The 20,575-nt window shown below is 46.5% G+C and overlaps 2 protein-coding genes across 6 annotated transcripts; one reads left to right on the top strand and one right to left on the bottom strand.

The window, feature by feature from the left end:
• Positions 1 to 686: 686 nt before the first annotated feature.
• LOC125529032 (uncharacterized) lies at positions 687 to 13,903 on the bottom strand. Of its 5 annotated transcripts, none has more exons than XR_015603904.1 (4): positions 13,715 to 13,903; positions 2,091 to 3,422; positions 1,699 to 1,766; positions 687 to 1,622 (listed from the first exon to the last, which is right to left on the bottom strand). XR_015603904.1 is itself a non-coding variant. In XM_048693441.2 (3 exons), the coding sequence occupies exons 2-3, from the start codon at positions 12,952 to 12,954 to the stop codon at positions 11,261 to 11,263; spliced, it is 1,458 nt and encodes a 485-aa protein (XP_048549398.2). In that variant the 5' UTR covers positions 12,955 to 13,090; positions 13,715 to 13,903; the 3' UTR covers positions 10,881 to 11,260. The 5 variants fall into 5 exon arrangements, 1 of the variants encoding a protein (XP_048549398.2); XR_015603902.1 differs by lacking the exons at positions 687 to 1,622; positions 1,699 to 1,766 and adding exons at positions 4,235 to 7,711; positions 8,506 to 9,792 and having other exon boundaries at positions 2,603 to 3,422; XR_015603901.1 differs by lacking the exons at positions 687 to 1,622; positions 1,699 to 1,766; positions 13,715 to 13,903 and adding exons at positions 4,235 to 7,711; positions 8,506 to 9,792; positions 10,698 to 11,262 and having other exon boundaries at positions 2,603 to 3,422.
• A 1,403-nt stretch (positions 13,904 to 15,306) lies between these two features.
• Positions 15,307 to 18,124, top strand: LOC125507765 (glucan endo-1,3-beta-glucosidase 8). Its single transcript, XM_048672256.2, has 2 exons — positions 15,307 to 15,961; positions 16,854 to 18,124. Exons 1-2 carry the CDS (start codon positions 15,342 to 15,344, stop codon positions 17,980 to 17,982), a joined length of 1,749 nt encoding a protein of 582 aa, XP_048528213.2. The 5' UTR covers positions 15,307 to 15,341; the 3' UTR covers positions 17,983 to 18,124.
• Positions 18,125 to 20,575: the final 2,451 nt, after the last annotated feature.

Below are 20,575 nucleotides of genomic sequence, written 5' to 3'. Positions count from 1 at the left end.
ATTCTGGATTGGTCAAGCTTCCAGAGCTCATATCAACAGTTTGTTGGTTCCTGTGGTGGCAAAGAAGACAGTTCGTGCGAGGGGAAGAAATATTGACTCCAGAACGAACAGCGCCGGCGGTGGTTGCCCTAGCGATTAATTATGTGCGCGGAGCACAAGCTAAATCTACACCCAAGATCAATAGGTGGCCGACGTTCCGAGCAGGACAACTTGTCCTTAATGTCGATGCTTCATTCACAGAGGGCGATTATGCTGGGTCTTGTGATGCTGTCATCCGTGATCACCAGGGCTTTCATATCGGCATCCACGGCAAGATTAGAACATGTAGCTGATGTGTTCATGGCAGAAGCGGTAGCTCTGCTTGAAGGACTGAAGCTAGCAAGAGATACGGGATGCAATAACTTGATGGTCAGATCGGATAATATCACGGTGGTGGATGCACTTAGATTCAATGAAAGTTATTCTATGGTAGTAGCGCCGGTTCTTGATGAATGTCGTAGTTATCTAGTAGATTTCGGGAGGTTTACTATTGAGTATTGTATTAGAGAGTCAAATTATATAGCTCATGAGCTGGCTAGATGGGGACATGCTAATAATCCATCTCGTTGGATTGATGCCCCGCCTGATTTCATTGTGAGTCTGCTGGCAGACGATATATCCGTCCTTTGATTAATAAAGTAAGCTTTCCCGTCAAAAAAGAAAAAGAAATTGTATGCAGCTTGTCGGAGTAAAAGTTGCATTTGAATTTGAACCAACGGTAAATAAAAGGGTCACCTTTAAACACTATGTCGTACCAGGCTTTAAAAATCACACTAGTCACTCACCTCTTGAAGCAAGATCTATAAAATCGCTGAATAAATATTGCCTGAAACATCGTCCCACATAGCACAAGCTTGCAATCAAAGATATTTGATGGGCTAAGATTTGACATGAGAACCGTCTTCCTTCCCCTTCTCTTTGTTTGCTCTCACGAGTCACGACAGGCGAAAGGGAGGCGACTCGTGTGCCATCGCTCTCTGTCAGCCGCTCCGGCAGCGGGGCGACGGGGGAACCTTCTCATCTTATTCATCGCGTGTGGATAGGTTAGGGCTAGGTTTTCTGTGGTATGTTGTTTTGGTTTCAACGGTTATGGCGGCGACGCTGAATAAAGGTGCTCCGAATCTCTTCCCTGTGGCTTGGGTGCGGAAGTCGTTGGTGGATCTGGAAACAGGTTTTCCAATCGAGGCAGGCATGGCGGCGACCGCTGCCTTGTGGTTCGTTTTCTACTCTAGCTTCGCTGCCGCGGTGATGCGTGCTCCGGCGTCCCTGTGGAGCCTTGGAGCTTTTACAGGAGCATTGCGCCGGCGGTGCTGCGACTGCAGATATTCGTCGATGGCCAGGTCCACGCCAGATTTTCCTCTCTCGATCGCCGGCAAGAGAGGTGATGTTTTCATACCGGTGGTGCCCTGATACAATGCTTCTTCGGCGTGTTGGTTCGTGTGGACTGAAGCTGTCAACTTCCCGCTCACGAAGATTGTCTTTTGCTTTGGACTCCTTTGGTGAATCTGCCGGCATTTCTTCATACGAACTCAATTTTTGACGTTCTCGGGCTTATTGGATTTGTATGAACGATGCCGATGCACCTGTAGTGTTGGATATTCAAATTGAGCACTTTGCAAAATGTCATACTTGACACTCCAAAATGTGCAAGTCTGGTACCTGAAGGTCCTCCTTTTTTTTAATCTCAATCTTGACCTTTTCATCGTCCTTCGTCCATGATTTCTCACCTATAAACACAATAAACAAAGAAAACTATAAAAACCACAAATTATGTAATGGACATGTAATTGGCTTGGTAGGACATGATATACGGAGACAATATGCAACAAAAATGAGCTCCCAAAATGCGTACAAAATAGAGCCATCAACATGGAAATATAATAATGACTATATTATTGCCTCTAGGTCATATTTCCAACAATAATACCATCATAATATTGCAGAGGTAGCGCCTTAAAATCATACTGGAATTCATGATCATTTGAGCGCAGTCCATTTACAGCGAGGAATAACTTGAGTGAAAGTAGATGCCCACCACCAGCTATACGGACCTTTTGCATCTTAGGTAGTGGTTCTTGTCCTACTAGTTGTGTTGCCAAGCGAGCACTGACCAAGGAATGAGAACTGCCAGAGTCCACTATATGCTCAGCTATCTGACAATCTACGCGAATGGCACCATTTGTTGTTTCCGCCTCTGCTGACAAAACCTAAGTTCAATATTGCTGCCCTCACAATCAGCGTTGTCAACTGAATTTCTTGGACAATATGCAACTGAACAGTAGTACTGCACTTCGCCACAGATGAAGCAAATCCCTTTGCTCTTCGGTAAGCCTTCAATGTTGCCAGCTTGTCATCTCCAACAGGGCTGCTCTTGAAATTGTCATTTCTCTTTGGCTATCCAGGAATTCGAGTGCTGGCTTTCTTGCTCTGACAATAAGATGAAGAAGTAACACTGGACCGACGATTGGGCGAATAAAAGTCAGCATCAAACTCCTCCATCTCCTCTTGCACAACAGCAATAGGATACGCAGCATCTGAATCGGCGGGCCTTTGAACAACAACAATCACACGAACATTGTATTTTAAACCATTTAAAAATCTAGTCATACAATGAAGCATATCAGGATCAGGATCATAGGCTGTCAACTGGTCCATAAGTTCAGAAAACTGTCCAATGTATTCTTCGACAGATCCAGTCTACTGAAGACGATGTTGATTTCGCCCAAAGCGATGAAGCACAGGAGGACAGAAATCCTCCCGTGATGCTCTAACGAACTTATGTTGAACAGAGGAAAGCCAGCGTGATGCTGCTCCCGCAAACTACATCACCGCTACCGCGATCCATAGATACGGATCAGTGTCGAACATTTCAAAGTAGTCGACACACCTAGTTTGCCCAGGCAATGTGTTCAAATGTTGGTTCAGCTTGTTCAAACACACTCCATCCTCCGGAAACATTCTATACCTAAATTACATTACAAGGTAACAGCCATAATTTACAAAGCTGTCAAAATCTGGCGGTTTATAATCAAAAGCTGCTAACTAACAGGCTGTACTCTACTTCTACATTTCTCAGACCAATATTCAAACTTCTTTGACTAAACAGGCAATGGAACTTGGGATAACTCGTATATATCAAGCACAATGTAGGATTTCCATGTTTTCAGTTAGATTGGAGTTCTATGATTATATCATTATGTAGTCACTTCGGATCAAGGGCCGTAAGGTGCAGCTCGACAAATTAACCGCAATATAACTAGGGATCAACATTATATATGTTCCAGCAATCGAGTATCCATGGTGGAGCCATTGAATCATCCATGGTGCGCATCCCAACGGCCAGGTCCACTCATACCTCAAACCCAATGACGCCGTGCCTTGAACTGGATGATAAAAACAATAAGGGCAAAACATCATTAGAGATTTAGAGATAACTGCACTTGGCACAGGTATACAGCAACATGGAACCAATCGCGATAGTTCATCATTGCTGCAATGCATGTAAGATGCGTATAAATATTTATGGCATGGTTTGCTGTTGCTGTTCCTAAAGGGGTCCTGTAGATTCCTTGCATATTTTTTTCCTGGGAAGGTTTGCATTTGATTGTATCCTGTCAAGAGAACACGGATGAGAATATACTAGTATGAAACTAAGTTCGTTCCACATGAACATTGCAAATGGAGGCGCAAAACCAAGTTGTTCCAAATGAACATTGTAAATAGAGGTGCGACTGATCAGCGAACCGGGGAACTAGACTCAAATGTCCTTGCAATACTGCAAACTAAGCAGAGAACAGCAGTTGAAAGTAACATGGACCAGTTGGTGAGCTACTGAACAACAGGTGCATGCACAACTATAATTTCTTCTTCATATCGAACTGCAGTGCGGTATCGTTTTGTTCTTCAGAAAAGGATGGTGCTCTGGTTGAGCCTTTGTGAAGCTGTGGTTTACCATTCAGCAATGCATCTTTTTTTTTTTTGGTAGCGTAGCTGCACTGAGTTAGCATATCTATTGTTTTTTCTTGAAAAATAATGTCATTTTGTTCACTTGGTAGACGATTAGTGGTTCAGGGGTGAATTTGCCCTGTGCCTAAATTGAGTTACAAGGTAACAGTATTGAGCAAGAAAGAGTAACTTTTTCTCTTCAGCAACTAATTATTACGAATGCGCTATGCATTGAGAAGGTAAGCCATACCAAGCAAAGCAGTCAATCGCCCAGGCAATGTGTTCAAATGTTGGTTCAGCTTGTTCAAACACACTCCATCCTCCGGAAACATTCTATACCTAAATTACATTACAAGGTAACAGCCACAATTTACAAGCTGTCAAAATCTGGCGGTTTATGAGCAAAAGCTGCTAACTAACAGGCTGTACTCTACTTCTACATTTCTCAGACCAATGTTTCTTTGACTAAACAGGCAATGAAACTTGGGATAACTCGTATATATACGAGCACGATGTAGGATTTCCATGTTTTCAATTAGATTGGAGTTCTACGATTATATCATTATGTAGTCACTTCGGATCAAGGGCCGTAAAGTGCAGCTCGACAAATTAACCGCAATATAACTAGGGTCGGCATTATATATGTTCCAGCAATCGAGCATCCATGTACTGAGCAACAATGAGTAACTTTTTCTCTTAGCCAAGTCATTATTCAAAATGCATGGTTATGTAAAGGTTAAATGGAGAGCTTCTTTCGGATCTTTCAGAAGACAAGAGCAGTATGTATTTTAATACCAATAACACTTATGCCGAGTATTCATTTGAAAGAATGTAATTCCAGTAAATGAAGGTCATTAGTTAATGCAGAACTAGTAAACATTTAGTCTGCCAGCACTGGTATTAAGACTTCATCTGCCTAAGTTTGTTATGTGTGCTCCTGCCAAAAAACGTAACTAGGTCCTCTATCAGAAGAGCCCCAGGGTTACAACTATTTCGAAATCATCAACGCGTCTTTAAAAAAAAACAGGTAAATCTTGGCATTCCCAAGTATCAATGCAACTCCTTCTGCAGACATATCTTGTACTACGAAGTAAGAAGGCAACTTGCCATCATTCAGACTTCACACATGATGAACTCATCATTTAAATGGTTCCAAAACTTCTCCAGTACCAACTCATGGTGTTTACGGAACTTTCCAGTACTAACTCAGATGTTCTATGCATTCTTCAGATATTACAGAATATTGCCGCAACTTACCCAGATGTATTCCTTACACTTCATCAAGTTCATTTAGTATGGATAAGCATTTATTAAACCAAGGAACATGCCAGTAACTTGCACAGTCCGGCAGTTGTGAACGCAGTCTTGGGAATGTCTTTTCATCAGATCTTCAATTGGCACCACCAACTTCATAGAAAAGGACATTCTAAAACACATATCATAAGTAGACCCATATCCTTGAAAACTTTCAACAGCTAGAATATCACAAGAAAAAGCTAGTAACTCTGCAACAACTTCTTGGTCAAAGGTGGAGGTCTGGCTCAGCTCAGTGAGTAACTTTGCGAGCTTCCTTGGTCGTATCTCAGTGTCAAAATCTCTTCACCAGCTGCTTCTCGGCGTGATTGAATATGTAACGGCGTGTATAGTGTGTGGCACTGTTTGCTTTACCGACAGCTCTCGGCGTGGCAGTCTTAACGCTTCTGAGGGCAATTCTTGGCTATGTGGCCTTCTTCATTGCATCTGAAGCATGTAAACACTCGTGTTGGACACCTCTTGGCCATGTGCCCTTCCTGACCACAACTAACACAGTAGACATTCGATTTAGGCTTCATTTCTGATGATTGGTTCTGAGGGCAATTCTTGGCTGAGTGGCCTTCTTCATTGCATTTGTAGCATGTAAACACCACTGTTGGACATCTTTTGGCCCTGTGCCCTTCCTGACCACAGCTAACACATCGAACAACTGATGCCGGCTTCATTTCTGATGATTGGTTCTGACAGCAATCATTGGCTGTGTGGCCTTCTTCATTGCATTTGTAGCATGTAAACACCACTGTTGGACAGCTCCTGGCCCTGTGCCCTTCCTGACCACAGCTAACACATTGAACAATCGATGCCGGCTTCATTTCTGATGACTGTTTAGCAGTACCAGGGTCCTGTTCTTCCAATACTTTGGACATGTTTGAGGATGTAGGTATAGTGCTGCTCTCTTCTAGTTCTTTTGACGTGTTGCCAGATATAGCTCCGAACCTCTGCGGACACATACGGGCATAGTGGCCTTCTTCCCGGCATGTATAGCACATCTTTTTCTTCCCTTTTGTTTTTGTTTTACATGTTCTAACCATTGGACTAGACTTGTTGGGGGGCAGTACTTTTGCTTTTGAGGGGCAACATCGATCGTACAATATCGGCTTCATTTCTGATGATTGTTTAGCAGTACCAGTATCAGGGTCCCATTCTTCTAATTTTTTGGACAGGTTGGCGGATGTAGCTATAGTGCCGCTCTCTTCAAATACTATGCACAGGCCGGGGCTGTTCTGAGGACACTGAAAAGCAAAGTGACCTTCTTCACGGCATGTAAAGCATATTGTTGTGCTTGCGTTGTATGCGGTGACTATTGGACTAGAGTTGTTGGCGGTCAGTACTTTTCCTTCTGATTTTGCAGAACACTTGGCAGGTGTAGATGCTGGGTTGCCTTGTTTTGATAGTGCAAGCCGCAGAGCAGCTTGAAAGTTGTCTCTCTGACCCTTAACTGCCTCAGTCAATACTGAATTCAAGGGGCACTGAGCAAGATAATGATCCTGACATTCACAAATAAAGCATTTAACTTCGCTCAATCGGCACTCTCCATCGTCATGATGCTCGTCGCAGCTTGAGCAACTGAGACCATGTGTACTGGTACTATGCCCTATCTCTCCACAGCGGGTGCAAGCTCGATTCTCCGACTTGTTCTGCTGGCAACACCACATGCTACAGTGGCCATTTTTGCCACAGACTGTGCAAATGATTCTGTGCTCTTGATCCTTGAAACGGCACTTACTACTGTAATGTCCTTCCTTGCCGCAGACCAAACAAGTGATTACCCCGTTCTTTTTGTCCTGAAGGTACCTACTTTCTACATCTTGTTCGTATGGGTTGAATGTCAGAAAGAACTGACCTCCTGAAACATGGAAATCATTCCTCTCTGGTGAGGGGGTGAGTGAACCACCATTCCGTGTAGGCCACTCTTGTGAAGAGTGGCCTTGGTACCAAGAGGGATGGCATGCGATGTGCTCTGTTGTGCCGCCTTCCCATGGACTTGTATGTTGGTTACTGCAAAAGCGGAAATCATTTTGCCTCCCTAGCGAGGGGGTGAGTGAAGCACCATTCCGTGTAGGCCACTCTTGTGAAGAGTGGCCTCGGTACCAAGAGGAATGCCATGCGATGTGCTCTGTTGTGCCGCCTTCCCATGGACTTTTATGTTGGTTACTGCAAAAGCGGAAATCTTTTTGCTTCCCTGGCGAGGTAGTGAGCGAACCATAATTCCATGGTGGACACTCTTGCGAAGACTGGCCTTGGTACTCAGAGGAATGGCATGTGATGTGCTTCGCTGCACCGCCTTCCCATGGACTTTCATGTTGGCTAGTGCAAAAGCGGCGGCTGAGGTCTGCATTAGTCTCCCACTTTCTTTTTGACCCGGTTTCCTGACTCTTGATAGATAACCCATTGGTTTCCATTTGAATTGTCTCTGACCAGGGATAACAGATAAGAGGGGAAAACATGAGACAAGGAAAAATCTAGTTTGAGTAGTAGGATAAAAATGATGTTGTAGAAGTCACTGTGTAGATGCACCAGAATATAGCCCAAACAGCTAAACAGCATCCACTGATGTACATGCATACAAGGCCTCAACAATACAGGTGCAAACAATGCCTCAACTGTCGATGTGAAAATCCAACATATCAAGAGAGGGGCTAATCATCAGGTTGCGTGTGTTGGATATTACTGCTAAGAGAGAGATTGTAAGAAGATAACTTTGTGATGTACAAAGCTCCCTCCTTCCAAAAGAAAGAAAAGACTAAACAGCGCAGTGCTTGAGCTGCAGCCAATTGCTTAATGAGCAGTGTGATATATGCTCCCTCCGTTCCTAAATATAAGACCTTTTAGAGATTCCAAATATGGACTACATACGGAGCAACATGAGTTAATCTACGCTCCAAAATATGTCTATATACATCTGTATGTAGTCCGTATTGAAATCTCTAAGAGGGCTTATATTTAGAAATGGAGGCAGTATTTGATAAGATATGGATAAGAAGAAGAAGAAGAAGAAAAGTGGCTGATAAACACATGGTAGGATTGAAGGCCTGCCTAATCACGAGGCAGAAGAAAGAGGGTTCAGTGGGACTGCTCTGCTATGAACTCTTGGAACTCACTCTCTGTTTCCACCCAACGCGCGCACCAAATCAGCTACCTATTCCGAGGATCTAAACGGAAGGGGATTGGATCAACGGAAGATGAGTGAGATCCACGGTGGGATACCTGAGGGGCGTGAGCAGCGGTGAGCAGGACAAGGGAGACCGGCGGCGGCGGCGGCGGCGGCGGCGATGGCTGTGCAGCAGCAAGCTCGGGCGGCGGGGTCAACAACCGGAGTGCCGTCTTGCGTTTCGATTCTCAACCTTTGTTGGGGATGGGAAAATAGAAGCAGCAACGAGTAGGGATGACGGATTGAGGAAAGGGTAAACAAGAACACTGTTGGAGCATCTCCGGCCAAACGCCCTCTGTCACGCCTCAAATTAGCTAGTCTGCATTCAAGCCTTATAGCTAGTCTGCATTAGAGTCTTTCATATTTTAACCTTTATATCAAAAAAATCGTACGTACTACATACTACGTGCTATCCTAGCTAATCTTCATCATCGGAGATGTCCACGACAACGGTGTCGGACGCCGGCTGGACGAGCGGGTAGGACGGCTCCGGCTCATCCTTCTCCTGCTCGACCTCATCCATGTAGGAGAGCATCTCTGCCTCCTTCGCGGCCTGCTGCGCCTCCATCTCCTGCCGGTGACGTCTGGCCTCCGCAGCTGACTTCGAGCGGAGGGAATCGAGGATATGAGGGGTGCCGGAGCTAGTGTAAGAGGTTCGGATCCGACCTCTCGATGATAAAGTATATTTGATTTGTCTCGAACGTATCTATAATTTTTTATTATTTCATGCTATTATAATATCACTTTTGAATACTTTTTATAGCAATTTTTTTGGACTAACCCGTTAATTTAGTGCTCAAAGCGTATTGTTGTTTTCTACATATTTTTGACTTTTCAAAAAACCCATATCTACAGAGGTCAAAATATACCGGGGATTTAATATGATTTTTCCAAGTTGTGAAGATTCTAGAAAAATGCCGGGAGAGGCCAGGGGGTCATCCCAGGCCCCCACGTGGCCAAGCCAGGCGACCAAGGGCCCACCCACATGGAGAGGCCCTGTGGGGTCAATGGGCCCCTCGGTCCGAACAATTGCTGGCGTTTTGAGGGTCCGCACTGAAGATGCCCTTAGCGGGGTTTTCCTTGAAAAATTGAACAATAAAAAAAAGAGGCCAAAGATATTTACACATGAATTTGTTTTTTGTTGTTGTGGAGCTCAACTCTTCAAGTATCTCATCATGAAACTTTACACACATGTAGAATACAGCCTTAAGTACTTGTGTATGCTTTCATATATTTTGTAAACTTTAAAAATATGATTTGTAATTCAAAGATGAGCCCTCAAGAGCGCACAGTTTCACACGGCGAGTTCCCACTTTCCATCCTCTGTGCTATCTACTGATGCCCTGTTACAGACACATATCTAATAATCATAAGTAGAACTCCGAAATATTCAAGCAAATGAAAGCAGCTCCTTCTTTCTGAAGATAATAGAAGTGACACGATAACTATATCGTTCATCTTCAATGATAACTTGAAAGCAAGCCTTAGCAAGCAAAAGCAGTGAATCGCCCCAGGCGATGGACTAGTGCTCAAATGTTGGTTCTATACCTAATTTTACGCTACTGTACAAGGTAATCTGCTAAGTGCTAATCTGGCGCTTTATAAGCAACTTACAAGCTGTGATAATCTGGCGCTTTATAAGCAAAAGCTGCTAAGTGCTAACTAACAGACTGTACCCTACATTAGCATTTTTCAGTTCAAAGCAACAAAACTTGGGGCATACTCATGTACAAGCACAATGTAGGGTTTCCACATTATGTTGTCACTGATAATCAATGATCCTAAAGTGCGGTTCTACAAATTAACCACAGCATAACTTAGGGATCAACATTATACATGTTCCAGCAATCGCCCCCCCCCCCCCCCTCCCCCCCTGTGTATTGAGCAAAAGGATGAGTAACCTTTTTTCTCTTCGGCAAATCGTTATACTGAATGCATGTTATGAAATGGTTAAGTGGAGAGCTTATTGTCTTATTGTGAATCTTTGAGAACACAACAGCAGTACGTATTTCAATAAAAATAACACTTATACAGAGGATTCGTTTGAAAGAAAGTAATTGCAGTATTCTGAAGTTTATTGGTTTTTTTTTGGAGGGACTGAAGTTTATTAGTTAGTGACAGACTAGTGAACATTCAGTCTGCCAACACTGGTCTTTTTAAGCCTTCATCTGCCTAAGTTTGTTATGTGTGCTCCTGCCAAAAAACCTCACTAGGCCCTCTACCAGAAACAAAACAAAAAGGTTCTTACCCAGATGTATCCCGTACACTTGTTCATCAAGCACATGAAGTATGGAGAAGCATTTACTACCAAGGAATATGCCAGTAAACTTGCACAATGCAACTGGTTGTGAATCCCATCTTGGGAATGCCTTCTCGTCAGATCGTCAATTGGCACCAACATCATCTCAGAGAAAGACATTCCAAAAACACATGATATAAAATGCCCTTCATTGAAAACTTTTCAACCGCTAGAGTATCTAAAGAAAAAGACGGTAACTGTGCAGTAACTTTTTAGTCAAGGGAGGAGGTCTGGCTCAGCTCAGTGAGTATTTTTCCCCTTGGTTGTATCTTTAGTGCCAAGATCTCTTCCCAAGCTGCTTATCGGCGTGATTGAAAATGTAATGCCATGTATAGTCATTATGAGTACTACTGTTTGCTTTACCGATAGCTCTTGGTGGAACAGTCTTAACGCTTCTGGTGCTTCTGAGGGCATCGATTGGCGCAGTGGCCTTCTTCCTTGCAACGGAAGCATGTAACCACTCGTGTTGATGTGTTGTCTACTGTAACCAAAGGACTAGACTTGTGGACGGTCTATGATTGATGTTTCAACGGACACTTCTTGCGCTTGTGCCCTTCCTCACCACACCTTACACATCGGACATTTGATTTACGCTTCATTTCTGATGATTTCTGGCCCTTCTGAGGGCATTTCTTGGCTTTGTGGCCTTCTTCATTGCATAAGGAGCATATAAACACTCGTGTTGGACAGCTCTTGGCCCTGTGCCCTTCCTGACCACAGCCAACACATCCAAGAACCCACTTCATTTCTGATGAATGTTTAGCGGTACCAGGGTCCTGTTCTTCCAATACTTTGGACATGTTGGAGGATGTACCTATAGTGCTGCTCTCTTCTAATTCTTTTGATGTGTTGCCAGATATAGCTCCGAACTTCTGCGGACACATATGGGCATTGTGACCTTCTTCACGGCATGTAAAGCACATACTTTTCTTCCCTTTTGTTTTTGTTTTACATGTTCTAACCATTGGACTAGGCTTGTTGGGGGTCAGTACTTTTGCCTTTGAGGGGCAACACTGATCGTACAATATCGGCTTCCTTTCTGATGATTGTTTAGCAGTACCTGTATCAGGGTCCCGTTCTTCTAATTCTTTGGACAGGTTGGCGGATGTAGCTATAGTGTTGCTCTCTTCAAATTCTTCGGACTGGCCGGGGCTGTTCTGAGGACACTGAAAGGCAAAGTGACCTTCTTCACTGCATGTAAAGCAAATTGGACTAGACTTGTTGGCGGTCAGTACTTTTCCTTCTGATTTTGCATAACACTTGGGAGGTGTAGATGATGGGTTGCGTTGTTTTGATAGTGCAAGCCGCAGAGCGGCTTGGAAGTTGTCTCTCTGACCCTGAAATGCCTCAGTCAATACTGAATTCAAGGGGCACTGAGCAAGATAATGATCCTGACATTCACAGATGAAGCATTTAACCTCGCTTAAACGGCACTCTCCGTCGTCATGATACTCGTCACAGCTTGAGCAACCGAGACCATGTGTACTGGTAGTATGCCCTATCTCTCCACAGCGGGTGCAAGCGCGATTCTCCGACTTGTTCTGCTGGCAACACCACATGCTACAGTGGTCATTTTTGCGACAGACTGCGCAAATGATTTTGTGCTCTTGGTCCTTGAAACGGCAGTCACAACTGTAATGTCCTTGGTTGCCACAGACCAAACAAGTGATTGTCCCGTTCATTTTGTCCTGGAGGTACCTACTTTCTACATCTTTCTGGTATGGGCTGGACGTCAGAAAGAATCGGTCTCCTGAAACATGGAAATTATTTTGCGTCCCTGGCGAGGGGGTGAGTGAAGCACCATCCCGTGCAGGCCTCTGTTGGGGATGGTGGCCTTGGTACCCAAAGGAATGCCATGCGATGTGCTTCGCTGTATGTTCATGTTGGTTCTTCCACTTTCTTTTTGACCCGATCTCCTGACTCTTGGCAGATGACCCATTGGTTTCCATCCGAATTAACTGTTTCTGAACAAGGGTAGTAACAGATAAGAGGGGAAAACATGAGACAAGGAAGAAAATGTAGTCTGAGGAGCATGATAAAATGAATGATATTCAAGACGCTGCTGTGTAGATGCAACAGAATATAGCCCATCAGTGGCGGAGCCAAGGAGGGACGAGCAGGGGCCAGCGCCCCCCCCCCCCCCCCCCCCACCACCGGTACTCTTGGAGCTGGTGTACGCTACCAGCAAAATCACACGTACAAGCATAGGCAGCTGCGGCGCCGTGTGCCCTTTCCGCCGCCGCCGCCGCCCATCAGCTTCTGATCTCCCCGCTTTGCCGCTCACGATCTGATTTGTACGACGACTCAGCGACGCAACCTACTTCATAGCTTCAGCCAACGAACTAGCAGGTTCACACATCACACTATATTAATCTCTCTCACTTCTCATCTCGTATCAGTGTTGAAACTATATATATCAGATTTTATCATTTGCGATTGTATCAAGAATTCATACCTTGTACGTGTCCTAAAATTACCGTGATGCAAATTATCTTGTATGAGTTTATATTTATTGATGCAAAAGAATTCTATGGGGACCTTACACAGTAGCTAATTCTGAAATTGAAATTCTTCAACTACGAGGAGAAAAATGCAGCCAAACACCATTAATATTAATTCAATTTTCAAGCTAGTTATTTCTAAAATTGAAATTCCTCAACCATGGAGAGAGATAACGCTGCCAAACCGCATTAAGATTAATTTGTTTTCGAAGCCAGTTGCTTCAAATTCTTGACATACTGAACAAATAGGATTCAAGACCTAATCATGGGGAAGAAGAAGAGGGTTCAGTGGGAGGGACTGCTCTGCTCGGTAGGCTAGGAATTCAATCGCTGTTTCAACCTACCGCATGCACCAAATCAGCAACCGAATTAGTAGATGCAGGCGGGATAACAATCGATCTAAATGGAAGGGGAATGGATCAAGAAAAGACGGGGGAGACACACGAGGAGCGTAAGGCCTACTACCTGAGGGCAGGGGAGTGGGTAGCGGGGAGCAGGAGAAGAGAGCCCCGACGGCGACGACGGCGACGGCGGTGGCGAATTGGTGGCGGCGGGGTCAACAGCCGGCGGCGGCTGCTCTGCTGTTTTGGTTGGGAATTGAAGCAAGCAGGCCGTGGTGGGGATGACGAACAGGGTAAACAAGCCTTTTTTTCTTTTTTTTTTCTTCTCGTCTACGGACCACAATAGCGGGCCTGCCCATTTTAGAGCGGGTGCTCGCTACGTTTTTTCTTTTTCTATTTTGGTTCCTTTTATTATTCTTTCTTCGATTTGTTTTGTTTTTCTCTGGTTTTCTTTGGGTTTTTTATTATTTTTTCTTTGCTTTACTTTGGTTTCTTTGTTTTCTCATTGATTTTATTTTGGTTTACTCTTTCTTTCGCTATGCTTTGGTTTCTTTGTTTTCTCAATACAATAGGTTTTCTTTTTCTTTTTAGTCGGGTTTGAAAATTTTCAAATATATTTTGAAAATCATGAACAATTTTGAAAAATCAAACATTTTTTAAACTCCAATTTTTTTGATATGTACTCTTTCTGTAAACTAATATAAGAGTGTTTAGATAACTAAAATAGTAATCTAAACGCTTTTATATTAGTTTACGGAGGGAGTATAATACAAAAGACTATAAGGGCATCTCCAACGTTGTCCCCTAGAACGGACATAATATTTGTCCATGATGAGTCCGCCGACAGTGGTACAAGAGTCGGCCATCCAACACTTGTCGTAAACGTCTGCCACAATACAAATAAATTTGGACGAAATTCATGCAAACATGACAGAATTCATTCAAACATGACGGTATTCATTCAAAATGACATTAGTTCAGACATAATTTACATAAACCAAGCAATATTTGAGGCAGGCAAGTCCTCCTTGACACGGGCTCGCGGCGACGAGGGCGGTGCCGGACCATGATCCCAGAGCGAGTGCTCGATGAAGAGCTCAATGTGTTGCTGGTAACTCCACATCCATGACCGCCGCCTCCGAGAAGATGTGTGGCTCCTTCTCGTGGGAGCCGGCCGCCATGGAGGTCAAAGGTTCTAGAGAGCAACACGCGGCGGCGCCAAAGATCCGTGTCTGGAGCCATTTGTTTGCCGGTGCGGAGAAGCATGATTTCTGCATGGTGCGATGTGGACATCGTCGGAGCAGAGATGATTGGAGAGCTTGTGAGCGGAGAGGTTTGGACGGCGGCGGAGTCATGCTTAAAAAGCGAACTGATGGGAAGCCGACTTTAATGCGGCGGCGGAGTAGGCCTCTCGGACACCGCATCAACATTGAAATGGTGCGCCTGCTTGTTCGTTCACATCGCTCTGACCGACATTAACGCCCGAAAAGTTGTGTCCGCTATGGAGCGGGCCTGACCAGCATGAATGTGCGGCAACCACTTAGTGCGGAGAGGGTCTTTTTAGGGGGAGAGAGTTTTCGGGTGAGACGTGGCAGTCAGACACGTACATATTGTCGGTCCGGGCGAATATGACTGTGCAGGAGGTCTCTCGAAAATCAGGCGAAAAGGGCTGTGTTTGTCAGAGCTGAAAAAGAAGTCCCACGTCGCTTGTGTTGTGTGCCCGATTCTGAAATTGTTAAGAAGAGGAGCGAATGACCGAAACGCCCTTCCTACCCGACCAAAATCAATGCAGACACCATATCATATCAGATCCATCCATCTGGAATTCTGGATTGGTTGGACTCTTCTCTGGCCGCCGTCCGCCGTCCGCCTCCGCCCGTTTGATTGAGCTTCCCCCGTCCCTCCTCCTCCTCCTCCTCTTTGCTCCATTCAAATGTTCAAATACTCCCAGCATTGCTGAGCTGAAATTCCCCATCTTGAATCGCTCGCCGCAGCACCAGTGCGCATTGCATCTAGCTCGAATCGAGCTCATGGCGAGGCTCGAGGCGGCGGCGCTGCTGCTGGCCGCGGCGGCGGCTGCGCTGTTGGTCACGGCGGCGGAGGGGCTGGGCGTGAACTGGGGCACGCAGGCGTCGCACCCGCTGCCGCCCAAGGTGGTGGTGCAGCTGCTCAAGGACAACGGCATCAACAAGGTGAAGCTCTTCGAGACCAACCCGGAGGCCATGAAGGCGCTCGCCGGCAGCGGGGTCGAGGTCATGCTCGCCATCCCCAACGACATGCTCCACCGCATCGCCGGAGACTCGGCCGCCGCCAGGGACTGGGTCAAGCGCAACGTCAAGCGCTTCGACTTCGACGGCGGCGTCGTCATCAAGTAACCCCCGTCGCCATGGTTCTGCTTAGTTTTCTACTACCTTATCTTAGTACTGTGGTACATATGCAAATATTCACCGTGATACTGTCACCAACCATTTCCATTTGGGTGTAGGCGCGTAGCGATAGCGATACGTTTGCGTGCTTCAGTTTCCTCTTCTTCCTGCACAAAATTGTACTGTAATCCGGTGAAGATCTGCAGAACATCAATGTGCTTGCTTATAGAATGAGTGAGGGTTGGAGGGGGACAGTGGTCAGTGGAGGAGGTTGTTGGGACGATTTGGTTGGTCCTGGTGTGGTGTGCAACCCAAGCGATCATATTCTTTCTCTCGGTGGACCATCGTACAGCATGGATAATTCAGTGGGGTGGCTGTCAATTGTCATATTCTTTCTGTGGAGTTATGCCAGCAATTTACTATAGCCAGTAATTGGGTGTTGAATTTTGGACATTTTCAGGATATACTGGGATGCAGGATAAAGGAGATGTGTGAGTGTTGTCTGAGAAAACAGAGTGAGAAAACCATAGCATGTCTAACAGCAACTCTTGCCATATCGGGGCCGGTCGGCACAATAACCGTCGATATGGCAATTTTGATCGAAAATGCCACTCTAGGACGATTTATAAATGCTTCGTTGACAGTGGTAGCTTTAGGACATACAGTACTGGAATTCAGGATAGAGGAGATGCGTGGAGTTATGCCAGCAATTTGCTGTAGCCAATAATTCAGTGTAGAGTTTTGGACATTTTCAGGCGCCTACTGAACCTGCAACATGAAAGAGCTGAGTTTTTCTCTTCACGATGCAGCACTACTGAACCACAATGCCAAACTTGAACAGTAGACAAATTCAGTTTTGTTCTGATCCTTGTCATGGTGTGCTGCAATGCAATGCAGGTACGTGGCTGTGGGCAACGAGCCATTCTTGGCAGCGTACAAGGGGTCGTTCATGAAGGTCACCTTGCCGGCGCTGGAGAACATCCAGAACGCGCTCAACGACGCCGGCGTCGGCGACCGGATCAAGGCGACGGTCCCTCTCAACGCCGACGTGTACAACTCCCCGGCCAGGAACCCCGTGCCGTCGGCGGGCCGGTTCCGCGCCGAGATCTCCGGCGTCATGACGGACATGGTCAAGTTCCTGGCCAAGAACAAGGCGCCCTTCACCGTCAACATCTACCCCTTCCTCAGCCTCTACCTCGACGACAACTTCCCCCTGGACTTCGCCTTCTTCGACGGCGGGGCGACGCCGGTGAACGACAACGGTGTGATGTACACCAACGTGTACGACGCCAACTTCGACACGCTGGTCGCGGCGCTGGCGGCGGTGGGGCACGGCGACATGCCGATCATTGTCGGCGAGGTGGGGTGGCCCACGGACGGCGACAGGCACGCCAAGGCGTCCTATGCGCGGCGCTTCTATGACGGGCTGTTGAAGCGGCTGGCGGCGAACCGCGGCACGCCGGCGAGGCCGAACCGGCACATCGAGACGTACCTGTTCGGGGTGGTGGACGAGGACCGGAAGAGCGTGCAGCCAGGCAGCTTCGAGCGGCACTGGGGCATCTTCCGGTACGACGGGCAGCCCAAGTTCGCCATGGACCTCAGCGGGCAGGGCCGAAACACAATGCTGGTGCCGGCCAAGGGCGTGCAGTACCTGTCCAGAACGTGGTGCGCGCTCAACCCCAAGGCCAGCAGGGACGATCTCAACAAGCTCCTCGGCGCCAAGATCGACTACGCGTGCAGCAACGCGGACTGCACGACGCTGGGGTACGGCTCGTCGTGCAACGGCATGGACGCCAGGGGCAACGCCTCCTACGCCTTCAACGCCTACTACCAGACGCAGAGCCAGGAGGACGAGGCCTGTGACTTCCAGGGCCTCGCGCTGCCCACCCAGACGGATCCCTCCACGGCGACGTGCAACTTCACCATCCAGATAGCCACCTCGGGGGCGGCGGCAGCAACGCAGCTCGGCGTGGCGCCGGCGGCTGCCGCCCTGCTGGTGGCGTTGCTCCAGCTCTCACTGTTGTAGTGGTAGTGTTTGGCATTCCCGCGGTTGATTTGTTCATAAGATCAATTGCCACTGTTGATTTGTTGCAGTTCTTTTCAGCGCATTAGGCTTTCTTTTGTACTACTGGATTACAGAAGTAAAGATCAAGGTGCGATTTAGGACAGCCCTAGGCGCCGGGCCGACTGGCCCAATTGTCAGCGCATCGCCTTCCGCTCGCCCCGCGTGTTGTCGCCGCCCGCCGTCTCCCCATGCACTGTCGCCGTCGGCATAGGCGCTCTGCCGTGACCCGTGAGTCGCCAACGTCGTCACAGGAGCTTGGCAGTCATGGTTCCACAGCATCTAGCAACCATGGTTGCAGCACCCCGCCGTGTGGTCACCACCGTTCTGGAGTGTGAGATGACTGGTCCTAAGGTGCCGCGTTTTGTCAGTGAAGAAATGTTTTGCAAAAATCAGTAATTTGAGGAAAGCTATCTAATTTGCTTTTCAAGCTGCAGAAAACAACAGTCCGGCACAATTGGAGCAGAAAACAACAGTCCGGTGTTTTATGCAACTTACTCAAGAGTATGAACAAATGCATCTTGAAGTATGATGGTGCAATGTAAGGAAATAGAGTCTGGGATTTAGTGATGTACTACACATAAATCACCAGACTCAGGTTCTTCTCCTTGAGACCTTGAGTTCCAGTTCATCACCTTGAATAGGAGCATGTGGTCGTTTCTTTTCATCACCTAAGAGCTGAATAGACAGAAACAATGTACAGATTAGAAGCATGTGTCAGTCCAAGACTGAAGAGCCAAATTCAGCCCACACAAAATTAGACAGTTTGATATACTAATTTGAACTAAAACCACGACGAGTAAATTGGAACGGAGGGAGTATATATGTGGATCGAACGAATTTTGTTAGCACCTTCCCTACATTTCCATCCGCATCGTCCTCGTCCTCGTCCTCGCTCTCGCTCTCGTACACGATCTCGTGGAATATGTGATCATGAGCACGTTTGAAAGCATCAATCTCCTGAATATATGTTGAGTCAACACGCACGGGATTAATAGAGGTTTACATATCCAACACGCACGGGATGAAGAGTTAAAGCGATCTTGAGACAAAAGGGGAGGCCTCAAATCTGAATGGGAGAAGAACTAGGCGAGAGAAGGGATCGAGCTAGCGCACCTCGCGTAAGCGGTCCATCTTTTGCTAGAACGTCTTACCATCAGAGCTGTTCATGATATCCTGGACCTTGTTCATGTCGAAGTGTCGGAACAGGTAGATCAGGCGAGGAGGAAGAGGCGGCAACGGCGCATGGGATGCACGAAAGAGACGAGGTCTGCCTTCGCCGCCGGGTGGTCTGCCAGTCATGATTGCCGGAGGGGACGGCGGCGTTGGCGTGGCTAGGGTTTTGACTGGGGATGGCTTCTTTATTCGGGGAGGGGGAGACGTACATGCATATTTGGGATATCTGATATTCCCTCCGTTAAGATCATTTTGACACCCAAGGGAGTACATCGTATTATCTATCTATTGTTTCATAGTGCAACTTCGGATCTCGAACTGGTTAGATGGTTTTCCGTAGGGTGAAACTAATAAAATGTTACACGGTATATGCAGAGCGAACTAAATATATATATTCTACAATAGTGATACAAGACTAGAGCAAAAGTTTGGGACGTGGATTTGCTGAACATGGATGCGCGCGCACCCTTTATAAATATGGTTAATTATCCTTTTGCCCTCAGTGGTGTCCATGTACTCAGTTTTGCCCTCAGATGTGAATTGTGCTCAGTTTTGCCCCTAGTCCGTGCGCACCGACTCGTTCCGTAAACTCTGCCGTCTCCGTCAGGTCAACCTTTTGACTCACCCCTTACAGGTGGGACCAGGCGGCAGAGACGGCCAATTTTATTCAGACCGTTGCACGCGTGGCTTGTGGGACCCAGCAGAGTGTTGGAAATATGCCCTAGAGGCAATAATAAATTAGTTATTATTATATTCCTTGTTCATGATAATCGTTTATTATCCATGCTAGAATTGTATTGATAGGAAACTCAGATACATGTGTGGATACATAGACAACACCATGTCCCTAGTAAGCCTCTAGTTGACTAGCTCGTTGATCAATAGATGGTTATGGTTTCCTGACCATGGACATTGGATGTCGTTGATAACGGGATCACATCATTGGAAGAATGATGTGATGGACAAGACCCAATCCTAAGCCTAGCACAAGATCGTGTAGTTCGCATGCTAAAGCTTTTCTAATGTTAAGTATCATTTCCATAGACCATGAGATTGTGCAACTCCCGGATACCGTAGGAATACTTTGGGTGTACCAAACGTCACAACGTAACTAGGTGGCTATAAAGGTACACTACAGGTATCTTCGAAAGTGTCTGTTGGGTTGGCACAAATCGAGACTGGGATTTGTCACTCCGTGTGACGGAGAGGTATCTCTGGGCCCACTCGGTAGGACATCGTCATAATATGCACAATGTGATCAAGGAGTTGATCACGGGATGATGTGTTACGGAACGAGTAAAGAGACTTGCCGGTAACGAGATTGAACAAGGTATCGGGATACCGACGATCGAATCTCGGGCAAGTATCGTACCGCTAGACA

Source organism: Triticum urartu, chromosome 5A, assembly GCF_056163025.1.
Source record: "Triticum urartu cultivar PI428250 chromosome 5A, HENAU_Tu73, whole genome shotgun sequence".
NCBI lineage: Eukaryota > Viridiplantae > Streptophyta > Magnoliopsida > Poales > Poaceae > Triticum > Triticum urartu.
Note: the sequence above shows the minus strand (reverse complement) of the source record. Positions and strands in the feature narration are given on the sequence as shown.

What these genes read in the sequence shown, in the direction of transcription:
- LOC125507765 (XM_048672256.2), top strand. Translation starts at nt 15,342, where the DNA reads ATGACCGAAACGCCCTTCCTACCCGACCAAAATCAATGCAGACACCAT. An exon ending in GACGGCGGCGTCGTCATCAA is followed by an intron (nt 15,962 to 16,853) that starts GTAACCCCCGTC and finishes AATGCAATGCAG; the next exon opens with GTACGTGGCTGTGGGCAACG.